The sequence below is a fragment of the Saccoglossus kowalevskii genome, chromosome 7 (assembly GCF_978046115.1).
Source record: "Saccoglossus kowalevskii chromosome 7, keSacKowa6.1, whole genome shotgun sequence".
Lineage (NCBI taxonomy): Eukaryota > Metazoa > Hemichordata > Enteropneusta > Harrimaniidae > Saccoglossus > Saccoglossus kowalevskii.
In genome coordinates this window covers 26250884-26264124 of record NC_140647.1, presented here as the reverse complement: position 1 = coordinate 26264124, position 13241 = coordinate 26250884, and the positions used below count along the sequence as shown (strand labels likewise).

Here is a 13241-nt window from a genome sequence, read left to right as displayed (position 1 = left end):
ATCTTACTTTTTGAATAATGGAATCGTCCACTCCACGCGCCAAGTTTGAGCTATTCATTACGTAAGCAAGGTTGTTTATATGTTGGATTAGTTAGATTTGTTTGTTCGTTGTTGTCAATCGAAGTCAAAAGTATAAATAGTACCCCCTCCCTTTGCATTGGCTTCATAGCATCACAGCTTCCAGTCTGCTGACGTATACCACCTGAGTTACATATCAAGATGGAGAGACAAGTTCCAGATTTCACCAGTTGCCAGTATAATGACTACTCTCACCAGACGTATCCATTTGAAGATTCTATGTATCCAGATTCCATACCGTGTATCGAGTATGACAAGGATGAGTGTCACGGGAATCATCTGGTTACGAAAAACGATCAACAATGCACACCGATGTCTGTACACTCCTACACAAGCCTGGCAGATCAAGTCAACGCCATCGACTTCCAAAATCTTTCACAGGGTACGGAATACGATGAATGTCACGGTCTGTCCGGCAACGACGAGTGTGGCGAATTAGAAAGAGAACCAACACCGTCATACACATGGAAAAGAGACAGAACGCGTCAGGGTACCGGCGTCAAAGACAGAAGTTTGGCTAACAAGAGAGAAAGAGACCGAATGCACAAAATCATTGACGGTCTTGGCAGTTTGCGACAAGTTTTACCTAAGTCAGTTTCAACGAAGCGGCTCTCGAAGATCAACACCCTAAAGTCGGCCATTGAGTATATCGGTTATTTAGGGAATCTCTTGGAGCACGGAGAGGACAATTGTGACGCCATACTCAATCAGAAATACCGGAAACACATACAAGAACTGCGTAGCAGTCCAGCATCTACAAGTCAGCAAAAACAATCCAACCAGACACAAAATGAGATTGTATCTCGAAAAACGCAGACCTCCTACAGGCGAGCCACACCAGTTTCAACCTTAGTTCCAGCATCACCATGTCAGCATCATCACCATGACAGCAAAGCGAAATTTGCCACCAATGAAGAGATAGTCCATTCATATACTGCAATGAATAACAACGTCTACAGTCCGGTAAGAAATAATTTCATTACATTAAGCTCAAAGGATCTATTGTACTTTTTTTTGGAAATTTGATTATGAAATATATTGCATGTTTAGGGTTAGTAACTACTGTGGAATACTTTATTTTTGCTGGAATTAATTTTCTCTGAAAAGGCTTTTTGGGCGTTATTTATGGAATTTATTTTCACTGATTTTTGATGAGTTGAATGTGAAATATAGGAAAAAAAGTATATTCGCTGGATTTTATTTTCACGGAATCATCCCTTCAGCGAAAATAAATTCCAAGCGAAAATAAAGTATTCTACAGTATTTGTCATCTATTCTGATTTGTCTTCATTTTCGAGCAGACAAAAACAAAACTTCACGCTTGTGTAAGCGTCTTGTTTGGATTATGCATCTGATTGACAGGTGATTTTGTCCCACCCTAATCTGACCCATTGTACAAGTTGTAAAGACGCATTATTCAATCCTAAGTTACTTTGGATGAGCAAATAAAACGTTCACACCAAAAAATAATAACAATGGTTTCATCCTAGAGGTAAATGGTTTTATTTACACAGGCACGTGCTTTTATAAATTTCTATGGTTTCAGTAAAACCACGTAGTACCTTATAGCCTTATAGGTATACGCGGAAACCACGTGGATTCTATTTTACCTCCATGCCAAATAAATCTTTTTCCCTGTAGAAGGAAATCGAGCCTGGCCCACCCCAATATTAATATGACCCCTCTGGTGAATGTGATGATTTTATAAATTTTTCATTTCTCTTTAATTTTACAGATTTCCGAGGACGCGGACTACTGCATGCTACACTGATTTCTACTATAGTAATATACCCTTTGATGTAAACTTGCAACTACAGAGGCAGAGCCCACCGTGACTTCATTCAATAATCGAGCCACGAAGACTCTAGGAACCGCGACAGCAACTTCGTTTCATCTTATAACTGTTACCCGGACTGTTACCGAGAAAGAAGAAACAAAACACAAAACTAAGACGCTCGTTTGAAATAAATTTGTGCTTATGCTATGACTCGATTACTAAGAGTCAACGTTTTTGAATTGATTTCGATGACTGTAAAATATGGATGTTTTATACTTTATTTATTTTAATAATTTAATTAAAAGCATGATGTAAATATATGATTGTATGGAGTCAATGAGTCAATTGGTTTCTCTTCCACAAACACTTTATCTTTTTACCACAGATAACTATCTACATAAGTTATATAAGATCTTTTCCCCCCATCCATGTCCCCATGCATACATACATTATATGTAGATTAGTATATTGTACTCGAGTCGAGTGGGTCTGACTGGCGTATCGAAGTCAAAGTGGACGCTCCCTTGACACATCGATTTTCTGGCATGCCCTGGACTGGTATTATGAAAACATGGGGTACCTATATTAACTGTTTGAATCATGACCCTCAATATTATTTTAAAATGACTGTCAGAATAAGGTTTAATGCAATAGGGTTATACATTCGCTGTTTCCATGGCAACAAATAATTTATTTTTAACAAGGTAAAATGTCAAAATTTTGTGATGCAATGTCAGCATTCAATGTATACTAGTTAATGGAAGTTAAACGCGCCCACATATTCAGAGATGAAATTAATGTCCGCGCTTAGCGTCGATCATAGACCTCAGAAAATAGGTTCATGTTTTTGACGTTTCCAGAATCTATATGCGACTGAGTAATCTTCACCCCACCGTGACGCAGGTAAAACTTACACGTGTCCACACTGGGAAAATCCATCTCACCGTGACCAGGAGAATTTTACAGTAACCCCGAAAACATCCCCGTCATCCAGACAAACCTACCGCTCCTATGTCTCAGTCACCTACTACGTAACACTTTACTCCACCAAGACACGGATAGCTTTACCACTCACAATTCAGAGACTGTGGCATGGATTTATCGCTGCAGTGTGTCCACCGAAAGCAATGTATCAATATAAATCACGTTACTTTTAATAACCGTGGTATAATTCAAGAAACTTATACGCAGTACTCTGTATATCCAGAAAGCTAAATTATTGTCCGGGTTCTGTGTTTCACTGTCGACACACGAGACCATTCGTCTGTAAACAGTGTGTGCGTTGGTGACGTTAGCATGACATCACGTGGTAGCTTACGTCATAATTAGCATAACTATGCCAATTGAGTAAGTTATATTAGTAAACCTTCGATATAATGATCAAGAAGGTATTGAAAACCATCATTTTTGGAAACTTCATTCTTGGTATTGATCTCAGGTTCAGTAATAAACGACAGAGAGAGAATATACAGTATGCAAATATTACAATAAAAAAACTACACGCGGGCGATTTCAAGAAAGAACTTTACACTATTTGTCAATTCAGGCGTGGCACTCATTTTAATACGCTTTGACTGACAAGTGGCTGCGTTGTTCGTCAGAAGACGTATGCTCTTAGTGTAGTCTCAGACTAGTAACAGTGCACTAGACCAGTTATGGTGTTACTCTAATAGCAAATTAAACACAGTGAATTACGATGTTGATTGCGATGGGCCCAAACTTAGGTTTTCTAACTATATTTTAAACAGTTTAATTGCTCCACTTCTGTAATCATATACCAGGCTGTTAAGAAAAATGAGTACACAGGCTTTATTGACGATATACTTACACAATACAAAGATATTGTTATTAGACCCAAAAATTGATATGAGAAAAGTTATCGTGGTGGAAAATATAATGAAAATCGCGACCACCAAGAGCAAGAAACAAATCTCGCTAAAAGAAGCCTGATAACTAAGCAGCTGGAAACAACCGGTGGACCGGCATGCAGTTCCTATGATACTAAAGATCACCATGCATGGCGGGATTACATGTCAAAGGTTGTTTTGCATTTGGACATCTTCTCTATAGTCTTTGATTTGAAGAACTCTTGAAGCCAATTTGTTAGATGACCGGTATAGATTCGGCCGGAACTACCGCTATTCTTTATCTACTGTCTGTTACTTGATTAGATTTGTTTATTTACTTTTTCGCTATGAACACCATGTTTGTTTCATCGCCGTCCATTAATATCAAGCAGCGATTTCGCCACATACTACTATACAATTTGCAATTTAGGGCACTAAGCCTAGAATAATATAATAGAATTTAGGACATATCAAAACATGCATACCGATATACCACCAAAATAGTCGAGTACCGTTTCCTGGTAACATTTGATGGAATCCCTAGACATATTTTATAAATTGTATTGTATTGTATTGTATTGTATTGTATTGAATTGAATTGAATTGTATTATTTTTAAACACTTTGCTGTCAAGTTGACCTGGTAATCATTTCCTGGTCAACCAGGCGCCACACTGTCTGGCAGACAGGTTTTATAACACCCCAGTAAACGACGTAATTCAACAGACAGTAATTATAATGCGATGATTACCTTGATCATTGCCGACGCGAATCAGCTTGACTTCCGATCAAGTTCAATTAATTAGTACTAGTCAAATAATCACGTGATATCGTTCCTACAGTAACCTGTTTCACAAGCTGTTTTATGATGTTAGACAAAATCGAATACGAAGCTGTTAGGGGACATCTGGTTTCATATCACCGCCCATTATACAATGGTACTTGCACTGATATCAGTTGTTATGACGAAGGCGTTACAAGACTCATGGTCACCATGTCAACTACACTCTGCCAAGCATCATGATGAACCTACAGATCCGTGTCCTAACCATCCTATGTCCACCCATGGAGCTAAAAAAAGACCTTTTTTAGACATGGTATGGGTACCACAGAAAGGGTATTCAAGAAAACGTACACTGCCATCGAGCAAAATGAACGTTGCGTCGGAAAGAGAACTATTTTTCTAGAAAATCAACGCAACGCAACGCAAAATAATAATAATAAAACATTCGAGAGAAGAACGTGAATCATTTTATTAATCAAAATGGCCACTGAAAACAAAAGAGGGCGTGGCCTACTTGGCATTTCTGTTTATTTACATAAAAAACCCACGCATATACTAAACTGAATTTTCGGTTTTTACTTTTTTATTATCATGATTTTATTCTTTATTGTGATTTTATCTATATCTCAACAGAGATTCGATAACAATAAATTTATTACTTACTAAAGGCATAACAGTAGTAGCATATACTCTGTTTCCGTTACTAACTTAAATTTAGTCTGTTTTTGGTTGTCTTTAAACTATTAGCCATTGTAATTTGATTAATTTTTTTCTGTAATTTTTGTTGTTGTTGTAACCTTTAACCTCCTTCAGTAGGTTGTTATGAGTTAATAAATTGTTGTTATTTACTCTGTGACTGTTGTCTTCGCATACTAAGTACTGTAAAACACATTGAAATAGCTACATGCCATTTTAGCGAATTTGACTCAATGCATGAATTAACTGAATCTTAATTTAGCTAAAGTGTCAACAATCTCATTGTGAGAACATACCTTATTCTAAATTAGCTAAATTATGGATTAGCTAAGTTAGCTAAAATAACATGCTGGCTACTAGTAAAAAAAAACATGTTTTACAGTAATTTATTGTCAAAAATATTTGGTACTATCCTATCATGTGTAATCTTGCTCACAGTAGAATGAATGAATGCCGGTGCAGTGTGAACAATTCAGTTTCATAGATAAAACGGTTTTAATCCCAATTTACAGCATAAGTGTGTGATGTGTTGTTTTCTGGGTACAAAACAGCATGTTATAGTTATACCGCATAACGTTGAAAGTACTGGTAGAATCTCGTAGAAATTCGAGTGTGTGAACAAATAATAAGACCTATGGTGTTATAACGAATGTCGTATTAAACACACAATGCTCTGAGACAAGTAATTTGACAATTGTCGGTAATTGTCCAGGAATATAATCAGCTACCAAAGTTTTAAATAATTTGGTCTAAACAAATAAATATTTTTCAGATACTTTATATAATTGTTGGTGGCCAATATCGCGATAACTTGATAAACCAAACCTTGACCAAACACATCCATGACTCGGTGTCGTTTTTGGGAATATTGAGGGGGGCAATGGGGATAGCTGATACAGGTTACAGGAAATAAAAAATGCATTTTACATTTTTACAGGAAATAAAAAGGAAAGTTCCAATTACAGTAAACAATTGTTTTTTACACTTTACAGATAAAGCAAATTCCTAATTACATTTGACATTTTTATAAATATACTTGATAATTTGCGTTTAAGAATCAAAATTGGAAATTGCTTACGAATTACGACATTTAATGTAGAAAACGCTTGATGCACTTACCAAAAATAAGATCTTTGTACAAATAAAATAGCTGATTACATTTTACACTTTGTCCATGTCCACGTTTTTTATTTATTTAAATTACATTATTACGAAAATAAATAACAATTGATAACAGCTTACGAAAATACCCCTTGCCGGCCCTCAATATTGGTGTCCTATTAACCGAGACAGTGACATGACAACATGACATGGCTAACCAAATAAATTAACGTAAAACATGGAGCTAAAAAGGAAGCTCAATGATTACGCCATATACCTTAAAATGAAAACGGGATTACCCTGGAATCAAGCCTTTCCGAATACATCGCCGTGAAAATCTTTCGTTCTTACACTTTTACCATATCTGGACAAAAAAGGTGCGCGCCTTTGAAACCGACACACGAACTCACCACCGAAATTGGTGATAGGTTTTATATTGTATTCAGACACAGAGGTACCTGGATGGCAGATTATATATTGTATTCAGACACAGATGTATCTGGATGGCAGGTTTTATATTGTATTCAGAGACAGAGGTATCTGGATGGCAGGTTTTATATTGTATTCAGACACAGAGGTATCTGGATGGCAGGTTTTATATTGTATTCAGACACAGAGGTATCTGGATGGCAGGTTTTATATTGTATTCAGACACAGAGGTATCTGGATGGCAGGTTTTATATTGTATTCAGACACAGAGGTATCTGGATGGCAGGTTTTATATTGTATTCAGACACAGAGGTATCTGGATGGCAGGTTTTATATTGTATTCAGAGACAGAGGTATCTGGATGGCAGTTTTTATATTGTATTCAGACACAGAGGTATCTGGATGGCAGGTTTTATATTGTATTCAGACACAGAGGTATCTGGATGGCAGGTTTTATATTGTATTCAGAGACAGAGGTATCTGGATGGCAGTTTTTATATTGTATTCAGACACAGAGGTATCTGGATGGCAGGTTTTATACTGTATTCAGACACAGAGGTATCTGGATGGCAGGTTTTATATTGTATTCAGACACAGAGGTATCTGGATGGCAGGTTTTGTATTGTATTCAGACACAGAGGTATCTGGATGGCAGATTTTATATTGTATTCAGACACAGAGGTATCTGGATGGCAGGTTTTATATTGTATTCAGAGACAGAGGTATCTGGATGGCAGTTTTTATATTGTATTCAGACACAGAGGTATCTGGATGGCAGGTTTTATATTGTATTCAGACACAGAGGTATCTGGATGGCAGGTTTTATATTGTATTCAGACACAGAGGTATCTGGATGGCAGGTTTTATATTGTATTCAGACACAGAGGTATCTGGATGGCAGATTTTATATTGTATTCAGACACAGAGGTATCTGGATGGCAGGTTTTATATTGTATTCAGACACAGAGGTATCTGGATGGCAGATTTTATATTGTATTCAGACACAGAGGTATCTGGAGGGCAGGTTTTATATTGTACTCAGACACACAAGTGTCTGGATGGCAGGTTTTATATTGTATTCAGACACAGAGGTATCTGGATGGCAGGTTTTATATTGTATTCAGACACAGAGGTATCTGGATGGCAGGTTTTATATTGTATTCAGACACAGAGGTATCTGGATGGCAGGTTTTATATTGTATTCAGACACAGAGGTATCTGGATGGCAGGTTTTATAATGTGTGTTTTTTCCAGATGTCACGGTATCTTGATGACAGGTTTTATGAATCTCTAGGTTGGTATTGGGGTTGATTGGCGCTTGGTCATGTGCATACTCACATGTCCTCGGTTTCTCGACGTGACTTCGTTTTCTGTCTACACAGCGCAGGTAATTAACGTATTGGTAATATACACTTTTCTATTTATTGTGATATTTTTTGAATGCAAAACTACAGTGAACACATGCCTTTCTCTTCCATGAATACAACGGTGTTTTGAGTTCAGAACAATATTGTTGGAGTTGTTTGAAGTATTAAGCTCTGTGGTTATAGTTAGTTGGCTTCACAGTTAATGACTTGAATTGTTTGCGACTGGAAACAATTTGAACCGATCCCATACGAGCAAATGACGGTTCGCATGTCATCTTGTTAAGAAGTTGATAATAAATAATGATCACAAATCCGATTGAAGATTTGTCGGCAAAAGTCAAAATATTCTTGTTTATTGGTACGTTGTAAAAGTTGCCTGGCAGACACAGAGGAGCCTCAATCGTATAAGACAACTTTGAAGGAAACGATCATTCTGGCCATCCAGGTATCGTGGCGTCGGAAAACAATATGAGAGTGGCCGCTGAATACAATATAAAACTTGCCATCCAGATACCTCTGTGTCTGACTACAATATAAAACCTGCCACCAGACACCTGTGTGTCTGAATACAATATAAAATATGCCATCCAGATACCTCTGTGTCTGAATACAATATAGAACCTGCCATCCAGACACCTCTGTGTCTGAATACAATATAAAACCTGCCACCAGACACCTGTGTGTCTGAATACAATATAAAATCTGCCATCCAGATACCTCTGTGTCTGAATACAATATAAAACATGTCATCCAGATATCTCTGTGTCTGAATACAATATAAAACCTGCCATCCAGACAACTGTGTGTTTGAATACAATATAAAACCTGCCATCCAGACACCTCTGTGTCTGAATACAAAATAAAACCTGCGATCCAGATACCTCTGTGTCTGAATACAATATAAAACCTGCCATCCAGATACCTGTGTGTCTGAATACAATATAAAACCTAACATCCAGATACATGTGTGTGTGAATACAATATAAAACCTGTCATCCAGATACCTCTGTGTCTGAATACAATATAAAACCTGTCATCCAGATACCTCTGTTTCTGAATACAATATAAAACCTGCCATCCAGATACCTCTGTGTCTGAATACAATATAAAACCTGCCATCCAGATACCTCTGTGTCTGAATACAATATAAAACCTGCCATCCAGATGCCTCTGTGTCTGAATACAATATAAAACCTACCATTCAGACACCTGTATGTGTCTGAATACAATATAAAACCTGCCATCCAGACACCTGTGTCTGAATACAATATAAAACCTGCCATCCAGATACCTCTGTGTCTGAATACAATATAAAACCTGCCATCCAGATACCTCTGTGTCTGAATACAATATAAAACCTGCCATCCAGATACCTCTGTGTCTGAATACAATATAAAACCTGCCATCCAGATACCTCTGTGTCTGAATACAATATAAAACCTGCCATCCAGATACCTCTGTGTCTGAATACAATATAAAACCTGTCATCCAGATACCTATGTCTCTGAATACAATATAAAACCTGCCATCCAGATACCTCTGTGTCTGAATACAATATAAAACCTGCCATCCAGACATCTGTGTGTCTGAATACAATATAAAACCTGCCATCCAGATACCTCTGTGTCTGAATACAATATAAAAACTGCCATCCAGACACCTGTGTGTCTGAATACAATATAAAACCTGCCATGCAGACACCTGTGTGTCTGAATACCATATACAACTTGCCATCCAGATACCTCTGTGTCTGAATACAAAATAAAACCTGCGATCCAGATACCTCTGTGTCTGAATACAATATAAAACCTGCCATCCAGATACCTGTGTGTCTGAATAGAATATAAAACCTAACATCCAGATACATGTGTGTGTGAATACAATATAAAACCTGTCATCCATATACCTCTGTGTCTGAATACAATATAAAACCTGTCATCCAGATACCTCTGTTTCTGAATACAATATAAAACCTGCCATCCAGATACCTCTGTGTCTGAATACAATATAAAACCTGCCATCCAGATACCTCTGTGTCTGAATACAATATAAAACCTGCCATCCAGATGCCTCTGTGTCTGAATACAATATAAAACCTACCATTCAGACACCTGTATGTGTCTGAATACAATATAAAACCTGCCATCCAGACACCTGTGTCTGAATACAATATAAAACCTGCCATCCAGATACCTCTGTGTCTGAATACAATATAAAACCTGCCATCCAGATACCTCTGTGTCTGAATACAATATAAAACCTGCCATCCAGATACCTCTGTGTCTGAATACAATATAAAACCTGCCATCCAGATACCTCTGTGTCTGAATACAATATAAAACCTGCCATCCAGATACCTCTGTGTCTGAATACAATATAAAACCTGTCATCCAGATACCTATGTCTCTGAATACAATATAAAACCTGCCATCCAGATACCTCTGTGTCTGAATACAATATAAAACCTGCCATCCAGACATCTGTGTGTCTGAATACAATATAAAACCTGCCATCCAGATACCTCTGTGTCTGAATACAATATAAAAACTGCCATCCAGACACCTGTGTGTCTGAATACAATATAAAACCTGCCATGCAGACACCTGTGTGTCTGAATACCATATACAACTTGCCATCCAGATACCTCTGTGTCTGAATACAATATAAAACCTGCCATTCAGACACCTGTATGTGTCTGAATACAATATAAAACCTGCCATCCAGACACTTGTGTCTGAATACAATATAAAACCTGCCATCCAGATACCTGTGTGTCTGAATACAATATAAAACCTGTCATCCAGATACCTGTGTGTCTGAATACAATATAAAACCTGCCATCCAGATACCTCTGTGTCTGAATACAATATAAAACCTGCCATCCAGATACCTCTGTGTCTGAATACAATATAAAACCTGCCATCCAGATACCTCTGTGTCTGAATACAATATAAAACCTGTCATCCAGATACCTATGTCTCTGAATACAATATAAAACCTGCCATCCAGATACCTCTGTGTCTGAATACAATATAACACCTGCCATCCAGACATCTGTGTGTCTGAATACAATATAAAACCTGCCATCCAGATACCTCTGTGTCTGAATACAATATAAAACCTGCCATCCAGACACCTGTGTCTGAATACTATATAAAACCTGCCATCCAGATACCTCTGTGTCTGAATACAATATAAAACCTGCCATCCAGATACCTCTGTGTCTGAATACAATATAAAACCTGCCATCCAGATACCTCTGTGTCTGAATACAATATAAAACCTGCCATCCAGATACCTCTGTGTCTGAATACAATATAAAACCTGTCATCCAGATACCTATGTCTCTGAATACAATATAAAACCTGCCATCCAGATACCTCTGTGTCTGAATACAATATAAAACCTGCCATCCAGACATCTGTGTGTCTGAATACAATATAAAACCTGCCATCCAGATACCTCTGTGTCTGAATACAATATAAAACCTGCCATCCAGACACCTGTGTGTCTGAATACAATATAAAACCTGCCATGCAGACACCTGTGTGTCTGAATACAATATACAACTTGCCATCCAGATACCTCTGTGTCTGAATACAATATAAAACCTGCCATTCAGACACCTGTATGTGTCTGAATACAATATAAAACCTGCCATCCAGACACTTGTGTCTGAATACAATATAAAACCTGCCATCCAGATACCTGTATGTCTGAATACAATATAAAACCTGTCATCCAGATACCTGTGTGTCTGAATACAATATAAAACCTGCCATCCAGATACCTCTGTGTCTGAATACAATATAAAACCTGCCATCCAGATACCTCTGTGTCTGAATACAATATAAAACCTGCCATCCAGATACCTCTGTGTCTGAATACAATATAAAACCTGTCATCCAGATACCTATGTCTCTGAATACAATATAAAACCTGCCATCCAGATACCTCTGTGTCTGAATACAATATAAAACCTGCCATCCAGACATCTGTGTGTCTGAATACAATATAAAACCTGCCATCCAGATACCTCTGTGTCTGAATACAATATAAAACCTGCCATCCAGACACCTGTGTGTCTGAATACAATATAAAACCTGCCATGCAGACACCTGTGTGTCTGAATACAATATACAACTTGCCATCCAGATACCTCTGTGTCTGAATACAATATAAAACCTGCCATTCAGACACCTGTATGTGTCTGAATACAATATAAAACCTGCCATCCAGACACTTGTGTCTGAATACAATATAAAACCTGCCATCCAGATACCTGTGTGTCTGAATACAATATAAAACCTGCCATCCAGACATCTGTGTGTCTGAATACAATATAAAACCGGCCATCCAGATACCTCTGTGTCTGAATACAATATAAAACCTGCCATCCAGACACCTGTGTGTCTGAATACAATATAAAACCTGCCATGCAGACACCTGTGTGTCTGAATACCATATACAACTTGCCATCCAGATACCTCTGTGTCTGAATACAATATAAAACCTGCCATTCAGACACCTGTATGTGTCTGAATACAATATAAAACCTGCCATCCAGACACTTGTGTCTGAATACAATATAAAACCTGCCATCCAGATACCTGTGTGTCTGAATACAATATAAAACCTGTCATCCAGATACCTGTGTGTCTGAATACAATATAAAACCTGCCATCCAGATACCTCTGTGTCTGAATACAATATAAAACGTGCCATCCAGATGTCTCTGTGTCTGAATACAATATAAAACTTGTCATCCAGATACCTCTGTGTCTGAATATAATATAAAACCTGTCATCCAGATACCTCTGTGTCTGAATACAATATAAAACCTGCTATCCAGATACCTCTGTGTTTGAATACAATATAAAACCTGTCATCCAGATACCTCTGTTTCTGAATACAATATAAAACCTGTCATCCAGATACCTCTGTGTCTGAATACAATATAAAACCTGTCATCCAGATACCTCTGTGTCTGAATACAATATAAAACCTGTCATCCAGATACCTCTGTGTCTGAATACAATATAAGACCTGTCATCCAGATACCTGTGTGTCTGAATACAATATAAAACCTGTCATCCAGATACCTGTGTGTCTGAATACAATATAAAACCTGCCATCCAGATACCTCTGTGTCTGAATACAATA

General features: G+C 37.5%; 1 protein-coding gene across 1 annotated transcript; it reads left to right on the top strand.

Moving 5' to 3' along the window:
- Positions 1-227: 227 nt before the first annotated feature.
- On the top strand, positions 228-2183 carry LOC100313654 (mesp-like protein bHLH transcription factor). Its single transcript, NM_001168114.1, has 2 exons — positions 228-1041; positions 1814-2183. The coding sequence occupies exons 1-2, from the start codon at positions 298-300 to the stop codon at positions 1847-1849; spliced, it is 780 nt and encodes a 259-aa protein (NP_001161586.1). The 5' UTR covers positions 228-297; the 3' UTR covers positions 1850-2183.
- The last annotated feature ends 11058 nt before the right edge of the window (positions 2184-13241 follow it).